General features: G+C 36.7%; 1 protein-coding gene across 1 annotated transcript; it reads left to right on the top strand.

The window, feature by feature from the left end:
* The first annotated feature begins 331 nt into the window (after window positions 1-331).
* LOC137837562 (uncharacterized) lies at window positions 332-9582 on the top strand. Its single transcript, XM_068646586.1, has 8 exons — window positions 332-845; window positions 1896-1990; window positions 2883-2962; window positions 3161-3202; window positions 3281-3408; window positions 3828-4008; window positions 6707-6885; window positions 8805-9582. The coding sequence occupies exons 1-8, from the start codon at window positions 454-456 to the stop codon at window positions 9319-9321; spliced, it is 1614 nt and encodes a 537-aa protein (XP_068502687.1). The 5' UTR covers window positions 332-453; the 3' UTR covers window positions 9322-9582.
* The last annotated feature ends 354 nt before the right edge of the window (window positions 9583-9936 follow it).

Raw genomic sequence — 9936 nt, 5'->3', positions numbered from 1 at the left:
CCAGAAGACTCAATTTGAATATTCTTATTTGAGGTGATTTAACTTTGAATTGAAATATATACAAATAATATTATCTGTTTATTTAAATAAGTCACTCTATCAAAATTGAAAAAGTTTTTTAATAAACCAAATTTCTATTTTTCTAAAGATAAAAACTGATATATTTAATTAAATAGATTTATCTTTCCATTCAAATATTATTATTATCTTAATTGCTTATTTAATTTGAATAAGGTACAACTTTTGTCTTTTAGTTTCTATATTTCAAAATTATTTGTTATATATATAATATTTTGTTTATATGATAGGTTTTATTTTCCAAGTGATTGGTAATAAAAAAAAGGTGAAATTAGCGTGAACTCATGTTCCTTTGAAAATAACAGAATCCTGAACAGTCTCCCTCCGTCACTGCCTCACCTCAAAAGCCACACTTCATCCGTCGATGCTCACTGCATGGCTCTTCCGTCAGAGCCTCACCGCCGTCGCCGCCACCACAACAACCACATCGCCACCTTCCTCCAATCCACCGCATCCAACTTCGCCTCTCTCTTCAACCCCCCAAACCCTCCATCTCTGACGCTTCCGCACCCGCCCTCTTCACTTTCTCTCCCTCTCTTCTTCGCGCCGCCGCTCTCCGCCTCCAACGCCCTAGACTCCGCCGCGACCGCCTCCGAGCCCGCGCGCCCCGCCGCGAAGTCGGTGCGCGTCGCGCGGCTGGGCGTCAATGGGAAGGGCGGCGGCGGGGGGCCCGCCTTCGTCGGGCAGGTGTTCAGCATGTGTGACCTCTCCGGGACGGGCCTCATGGCCGTTTCCACGCACTTCGACATTCCCTTCATTTCGAAAAGGTTCCTCCCTTGGAATTGTATTGTTTTTTTGTTCATTTGAATTAGTTCAAGATGAATAGAAATAGGGATTTTTAGTTCCTGAAAGTAAGGGTTCCCGTGATTTTTTTTTTTTAAATTTCGTTTTGTGTTTTCATTTTGAATTTGAATTACGAGAATGGCATCTTTCATTTTGTTTGCGACAGGAGAAATTTAAATGTTAAATCGATTTTGGGGTGGATTTGAGTGGTAGGAACTAGGAAGAGAGAGACAGACAAAAATATGAAAGGTTTGAGAGAGAAAGTGAAAAACGTGACAAGTGATGTGATGAGAGTGGATGAGTGGTGGGAAGAAAATGAAGTGGAATGAGATGGATGATAAAGTGATTATGTGAATATAATTAGCCAATACAAAAAATGAAACATTTGAACACAGAAGATAAAGTGAACAAAAAGTAGCATTTTTATAATAAAAGATGAAACAAAAAATAAAACTAGAGAACTTTTTTTCAAATAAAAACTGTCTAGGACTTGTATAAGTATTTAGAAGAACTTATTTAAGCTTATCTTGCGGCGTACGTATTTGTGAAAAGAAAGCTAATGAAAATAAAATGTTATGTGCACCAGCATATTTCAATAAGCTCTCTAGATGCCTGTTTGAATTTGTGTTTTAGCACAATATAATTGTGTCAACTCTGAAGCTTAGTATTTATAATGTAAGTCTTATGACACATGCTTAATAAGGGTTTAATTAAGTATTTAACCAACACAACCATATCATATGTGAGGCTTGAGTTTGGTTGCTCTTAGTGATCTTACTATCGGAATGAGATGCTAAGATTTAATATGAGATGCCAGTGAGATAATCTCTTACTTGTGTAGCAAACGTGGGGCCATCTTGCAATGGCTTCGAAGAAGCTTAGGAGTTGCTGATTATAGATTGGTGAACATTGAAAGGAATTTTCAGCTAAGATAAAGATGGCTTGGTTGAAATTGTTAGTCATATAGATTAAGCTTATGCGTTCCTTATTTTTTCTGGAAATATGAATTCTCACCTATTATATATCACCTGCAGAAGCCCTGAGTGGCTGAAAAAAATCTTTGCAGCTATCACCAAGAGTGAGAGGAATGGCCCTGTATTTCGCTTTTTTATTGATCTAGGAGATGCAGGTTAGATATATAAATATTCTGCTTTTCTCTATGTATTATTGTATGTTGTAGCCTCTTACCAATCCATTTCTTTCTTATCATTTGCTTCAAGGTTGTTTTGATCAATATTCCTATCTAGTTTTTTCTATAAAACTTGATGAAATTTATGTTTATGATGGTACATAAATAGCATTGTGTCCTCTAACTCGTATCAAGGCCGATTAATTTTGCTAGCCTTTGAATGTTCATCAGTATTTTAAATAGAAAAAAAAACATTTTGCTAGAGTGGATTGAGTAACCTAAAGGTAGGGAGGAATAAGATACAGGATATGAAAAACTGATACAAGGAAAAAAATAAAGACTCAAGAAAGCAACAAGGCTGTCCAATCTATGGATATCTGAAAGATGGCAACTAAAATTAAAGTGGCCATGTGCTACACACCAATTAAAAGCCAAAAAGCAAGTGGCAGATTGGCACCTTCAACGATGCAAGCATTTGGGTCTAATCACGTGCATCAAAGGGTTTCATATACTACATGCTGCCATTAATTAAGTCTTATCTTCCTTATTTTACCATACCTTTTTATGAAGCCAACAAAAACTGTTCCAAAGTGAAGGAAGGAACTAATAAACTGAGTGAACATGCCCCAAGAATCCTAAAGGATTTTTCCATGCATATAGCTACCCGCAATGCAAATATACAGGCCTACGGTGTCAGATAGAGATCTCATGATGAGTAATATATTCCCGGAACATAGAATATATTTTGTATTTTTTTCTATGTTCCAATTTATCAGTGTTAGCTCCCTGCTCGTCCATGAATTGACTCTATTATCATCATTAGTTTGGTTAATGATAATATCTAATCAATAATTATTTTTTCACTTATTACTGACCTTTTAAATGGCATTAGTTTCATATGTCAAAAAGCTGAATATTCCAAGCGGTGTAGTGGGTGCCTGTCGTCTTGACCTGGCTTATGAACATTTCAAGGTAGTGTTGACATTTTCAATTAAATGTAGTTGTGTTGATTTAAGCATGCCCAGTGAAGGTTCTATGTAATGAGGTTGTTTAGACATATCGATGCATGCAGATTTATGTTCCTAATTATGGAATTTGATATGTTAATGTTCTTTCTTACTTTTATATTTTTTGCTTAATTTATAAAATGGTACATTACACTTCATGCAGGAAAAACCTCACTTGTTCCAGTTTGTTCCAAATGAGAAGCAGGTATTATTAGTTTTTCATTGTTGCATATCTTCCAGTTTTGTTCACTGTCTGTATTGATAATAAATGCATCCCCATTAGGTCAAGGCAGCCAATAAACTGCTGAAGGCAATATCACAGCATGGTATCAGGAAAAAGGTTGATGGGGTTCCTGTGTTTAGTGCCGAGAACTTAGATATTGCAATAGCAACTACAGATGGGATTAAATGGTGTGTGTTTCTCTGCTTCTTCCTTGTTTCATGTGAACTATAGTTTTTTACCACAACTTATTATCTTTTTGATTTGAAATTTAAAGTCAAACAAATAATTATTTTGGCTTTTCAATGGATGGATACCTCTTTTTTTTTTATTAAAGTAAGTAATTCAACATGAATCTCTCTACTTGTTTCTTTTCCAATTGTACATGGAAAGCTTTAATATATGATTTCTTTTGGGATTATTTTGGTCAGTTTTTCATCCTTGCTGATAGTAGTTTGTGATATGCTATTTGTGTTAGGTTTTGTGCTTACTCTCAATTATTTATCCCTTTCTATTTCATTGATACAAAACTCTTCAGATAAAAAAATGTTTCTACCAAAGCAGGGAACTGAATATATTATGCTTACATTATTTCTCTTTGTTCAATCAGGTATACTCCCTACTTCTTTGATAAAAATATGCTTGACAATATTCTCGAAGAAGCTGTTGATCAACATTTCCATACCTTAATCCAAACTCGGCACATGCAGCGGCGACGGGATGTGGTTGATGACAACTTGGCAGCGGAAGTGATTGAGGAAATGGGTGATAATCTAGGGGAGCCACCAGAGGTATGATCAAATTCAAGAAAAATTATTGTTTAACGAAGTACCTGATAGAGAAAGAAAGTTTTCTTTTTCCAGCCGTAGTGCAAAATAATCTCATAGAATGGAGTTTTGGATAAGAATCATTTATGAATAATTTAGAATTTATTTAAAATACAAATAAGCAGGGTTGTACATTGTTGGAGATCCCACATCGACTAGATATAAGACTAATTTATTGTATATAAGACAATCCTCATCTTATAAGTTGATTTTGAGGTTGAGTTAGGCATAAACATAATAATATGGTATCTAACCATTAACAGATTATCCACACATATCTAGTCCCACGCACAAGATGTCTATGCTTCGGCATGAGAGGGTGTATTGAAGATCTCACATCGACTAGAGATAAAACTAATATACAGTATATAAGTGGAGACAATCCTCACCTTACAAGCCATTCATAGTTGTGTAGTTCAAGGTCATTGCTGTGGTAACCCAAATAGCAGCTGGGATAGGGCATCTATTCTATTTTTTTCTAATGTGTCGCCTATCTCTTGATTTGACACCTCACTCTCACATCTCTTCCAGCCATCTCCGGCAGTATTTTGTGACCATCTTTGGTGGCGTGGCGTAGTCTGCAGTTGGTTTGACCCCTATTTTGACGACTTACGCTCTTGTCTACGGTTGCAGAAGGTTTTTTAGAGAAGAGAAGATGATTGGAATTCTGGGAGGAGGTGGCATTAAAATGGCTGTGTGAGAAAATGATTAGGGTTTTTTAATCGCTAAAGTCTCTGAGTTTTGGGCCTGAGTCAAATTGGGCCCTTCTATACCCAAAACTGTCCTATAAGAAACTTTGTAATGGTTAAGAATATTTAAAAATATATGGAAAAAACATTAATACATAATTATGTATTACATAGCTATCTAGTATTATATAATAGAGATAAATATGAAACATTAATCTTGTTCCGGCCGGTTGACTTGGATCACCTTCGTGTGTATCTACGAATTGCGCTTCAAGAGCCTCTTCGCTTATGTTCCAACGTTCTCCTTCCTCCGCCGTGAGCACCTGAAACAGAGAGACAAATGGCGCCCTCGCGGCCGTTTGCACTCCGACGATCAAGTCAGCTATTGGACAGGAAACACCAAACACTTCTTGTCGCAGAACACCGTAAGATCAATGTCCAGAGAAATGTGTAACTGAATTCTCTCAAATGAGTTAACTGGTATGCGAATATGTGAAAACGTACCTTGTTCTGTTTACCGTAAAACCTTATATACCTTCCCAGTGTTCCTGTCCACGTGTCAGCTTGAGACTTGCGTATTCTGTGGGCGCTCCTTAGCAACACCGTTCCTAGTCTTAGGGTCTTCTCAGTGTGTAGGATTGCCCTGTCGAAGTGCAACTCGTGCGGGGGGTGACTGCATGGGTGCCAACTCATGCGCCCATTCTCTGAGTCACTCGTCCTGGGAGTACCCTGCCTTCCTTACGTGCCATGCATGTGGATTACCTTCTGGGACGTGACCTCTTCAGGGGTCGTTTATGTCCCAGTGGCTTTCCAGCGGTGGTGCGTACTGCCGCGTCCCTACACCTCATGTACAAATCCTTTGTGAGTTGGGTCTCTCCCTTCTGGTACTGGGGGTGTGGCTTGAGAACCACATTTCTTTACCTATTATTGTTGTCGGGGATGCCGAGGCCCGAGGCCTCCACGCCCCTACCGTGCCGCTTCCTACTGTGCCGCCTCCTACTGTGCCGCCTCCTCCACGGTTATCCTTGCCCGTGGGTATCAGGAGGGGACACTTCCCTAGCATGCCAAACTTCCCGAGTGCCTTTATTATGCTGAGCCTGGGCGACGCCCGAGGCCGTGGACCTTAAAGAAACTCCTTCCTGTCCTGTAGTACTTCATAATGGATCCTTCTTTTGAGGTCCCACTATGTTGACTTTGGTCAACGCCCGAGGACCGTACGGTACAAATCTTTTGATGGTTAAAACCTTGTAAAAGATACCTTTATGCTACAAATAGACACAATACAAAGAATGAAGTTAATATATTGTGAATAAAGTCTTCAAGGCTTATTACACACAAAGTGAATATGAAATAGTGTGTTGTTGTTCGGAAAAAAAAGAGAGTTTAAGCTTAAAACAAATTTTCTCAAATCTTTAAGTCAGATAAACAACTTCAGATGATATATAATAATTTGATAGTTTGTTAGAACATAAGTTTAAAGGAGTTGTTGTGTTCAGAAGCTTATGAGTATAAACATGCTAATATGTAAGAGTGGAATATGCAGCACAACATTTTGTCCTAGTTCTCCTCCGAAAAGGCTAGAGGCTATATTTGCATTTAGTTTTCTAATACGTGATGATGATGCTAGAGGAAGTATTCTGAAAGTGTTATATTTAGAATCCTGTCTCAGTGACTCCTTCATCCAGACTTCAAATCCTGTCTTTTTGAATACATTCAAGAAAAAACTATCAGTAACATAAATTTAGAAATACTTCAAATTCAATATAGAAGGCGTATCAATTCAAAATGCTATTCATGAGACCAACAATTAAAGGCACCCGATATGATCTGTGTATATTTAATAAAAAGGTTGGTCTGAGATACCTCATTATATTTGTTTAAAAGGGATGAACTTGAGTTATACATAACATTAATATCTACTAGTCCTGTTTCTCTCAAAAACATGGGTTACTATTGTTGATTTTTCCTGACAGGTTCAGGAGTTGCTTGACGAAATGGGTCATCCTAGTATACCACTAAGTGTTATTTCAAAAGCTGCCGAACTCCAGTTCCATTATACTGTTGACAAAGTATTTCTGGGTAATAGGTGGTTGCGGAAAGCGACAGGCATACAACCTAAATTTCCATATTTGGTTGACTCATTTGAGAGAAGGTATATATATTATACGCTGTTTTCAAGCCTTTGAAACTGAAATGTATAATTCATGACTTTGGAACTCATGTCTTTACTTCAGTGGTTTCCTTGTCTAGGGTTTTCATGCATTAAGAAAAAGTTTTTAGCAAATCTTGTCTAAGAATAAATAATATTTTTACTAAATTCAGATAACTTTGGTTGGATATGTAACTAATTTAGCATAATTTAGTGTCCGGGTTTGTTGTACATAAGTTAAACTCTGAAATCAGGAGCTGTATTATTAGATTATTCAGTTGTTTGTGCTGTTCATTGACGGTAGTTTTTCATCTTGTGCTTTGCTTTTTTTTTTTCTCTCAACAGCTTGAATTTACTTTATCATTGCACCTGCGGAAATGTGCAAATTTGATTCAGATTTTGTTAAACTTGTATCATTGGTTTGTTAGGCTCCCCATCTAGAGTTTTTTTGTCTCATGTGCAGTCACTGCTTAAAAGAAGCCTTTCCTATTAGTTATAACTGTAGAAATGCAGAATGGACAGGATTATGTAGGGATTTAAAATGGGAGTCTGTCATCAGTCATCCCCGTTCCCTTCTCTAGAATTTGTCTGTGAAGGTTTAAAATCCACTTATATATGACACACTTAGTGTAAGCTCAATTTGAGAAAGTTTTATTGTTCTGAAAGTACTTTGATGTCTTCTTTTTGTCATCTCAAATTACCATTTATATATTTCCTCCCACTTTAATAACTAAACTTGAACATGTTTAGTCCAGTTTCTTATTTACTGCAACTTTTTTGACGAGTTTATTTGATTGGTCATTCATATATATTGTTATTAATACTGGAAAATAGATTGCAAATTCAGAGTCAAGCTCGACTAGGAAAAGAACTGTTAGGAACTATGCTTTGGAAAGGAACTGTTGAAGATCGCAATCAACTATAGATATGCTAAAATTATAGAATATAAATGGGAGAAAATTTTACCTTGCATGTTGGTTTTGCAATGTTGAGTTACTCTTAAAAAAACCCACTTTCTAAGATGGTATTAGGTCAATTGTAGTGAGGGTTGTTGGTCTATATGGTCAAATTATAGTATATAAATAGGTATATAAAACTCATTTTACAAGTCCATTTTGTTAAGTTGAGTTAGCTTTAAAGGATCAATGCTAGAATAGGTAGATGATCAAAGCTGCCAATTACATATTCTGCTCCTTGCCCTAAAGCCTACCCAAATGATTCTTGTGCCCTTTAAGTCTCTAATGTAGTAATTACATTAACAATGTCAGCTTCTAAGGAAATAACGAAGAATGGGCTTAGGCCCATATATTTGTATTTTCTTATTTATAAATGCATAACCCTATGCCCCTCTCTCTCTCTCTCTTATCTTAATAAATATCAAAAACAGAATCAACATATTATTAGAAAATAATCTGCCTATAATCAGATATCGTCTACCCAATAATTTACCCCATTCTAGAGCTTGCAGAATACCAATGTAAGTGGCAGCTACCAATTAGCTTCTGAAAAAGTGAGATTGCTGTTGGTTTGGCATGCCTGTATGTAGCACTTGAGTTGGGCAAAAGTAGGATAAATTCTTCTGATGGCAATGCCATAGATGATACGGCACTACCCCAACCACCTCCACCACTTCAAAAGGCCCATAAAAACAAAGAGCTAATTTCTCATTGAGGTGTTGAGCCAAAGAACTTTTAATAAAGGCCTTAAATAACCCATCTGCCCTACGTACGTTAAAGTCAACCTCCCTGCACAATTGATCAGCCCTTATCTGATCCATAGTTGTTCTTAGAGTAGGTTCTGTTTCAGCTCCTCCTTTGTACTGTCTCTGAGTTACCGATCTGATAACTTCAGCTACTATATTGAACAGAACATTTAAAGTTGGATGTCCAATGATTTGTAACATTATATTTGTTATCCTGCAGAAGTGAAGCTTCTTATCTGAGAGCTACCGAGTCAAGGCGTTGCCTTGAGAACCCTAAAGTGGAAGATGATGGGAAAATTTCTGAATGCGTAGACTCTTCTGATTGCGGTTTGGATGATAATACTGAAGCAATCAGACAACCTAGTTACAGGCTAAGTCTACCATTTGGTAATTGGTTTAATCACCTATGGCCAAAACAGTGTCATGAAAAAGCAAGATCATTTAAAAAAGGTGTAAATAAGGAAGATATGAAACCAACTCCCTTTCTTCCAAAAGTTACAATGGTTGGTCTCTCTACAGAGGAAGCTGGCCAGATGAGCAAAGCAAATTTAAAGAAGACAATGGAGGATTTGACAAGAGAGTTGGAGAAGACAGAGCTAGATAATATGGCAGGTGGTGGTGGTAAAGAGTGCACAATGGAAGATAGGGATCCACTATTTGTGGCAAATGTGGGCGATTACTATTCTAGTTTGGGAAAAGCAGGATCTGGTCGCTGGATTAGAGGAGGATCCAACTAAAACCTTTTTGTCACAGAAATTCAGTTTCAGGTTATCTAATAACATGTTACAGTGTTCGAGCTAAACATAAACCTCGGTTGCGGTGAATACTGAAAGTGGATGGATCAAGCTGAAGATTATGATTTATCTATGTTGTAAATGATTATTTTTGTAATTCATCAGTGATGCCCATTTTGCTCTGGGAAGTTAAATAAAACTGTTACAGAATGGCAGTAGCTATGTATAAACTTGATCCTGCGTAAAGAAAGAAAGTGTTATCAATCTTGTCTTTAGTTAGGCAGTATTTGGTCATGGACAATGGAATTTAACTTTACAAAATCCACTTTGGTAAATGTCCAATTTTTGTTGAAGAAGTTGCTGCTATTTTTTTTTTAATTTTCTTTTTCGAAAGTGTTTATGAAGAAGAGGTATCTTAAATCAGTAGTTAACATCTACTTGGTTTTCCATGATGAGTGGTTAAATAATTTAGTGTTCGAAATTACATCGGAATTAGTGTTTATTAGAAATAATAAGGAGCACTAATGTTTTTGCTATTAAGATCTCAACCTAACAGTAAAGAGAAAAGAAAACGTCTTTGGTCTTATTATAAATGTCCTTTTTTACAAATAATATTTT

Source organism: Phaseolus vulgaris, chromosome 4 (genome assembly GCF_000499845.2).
Source record: "Phaseolus vulgaris cultivar G19833 chromosome 4, P. vulgaris v2.0, whole genome shotgun sequence".
Classification (NCBI taxonomy): domain Eukaryota; kingdom Viridiplantae; phylum Streptophyta; class Magnoliopsida; order Fabales; family Fabaceae; genus Phaseolus; species Phaseolus vulgaris.
The sequence above is the reverse complement of the archived record's forward strand: the minus strand, read 5'-3'. Positions and strand labels throughout refer to the sequence as shown.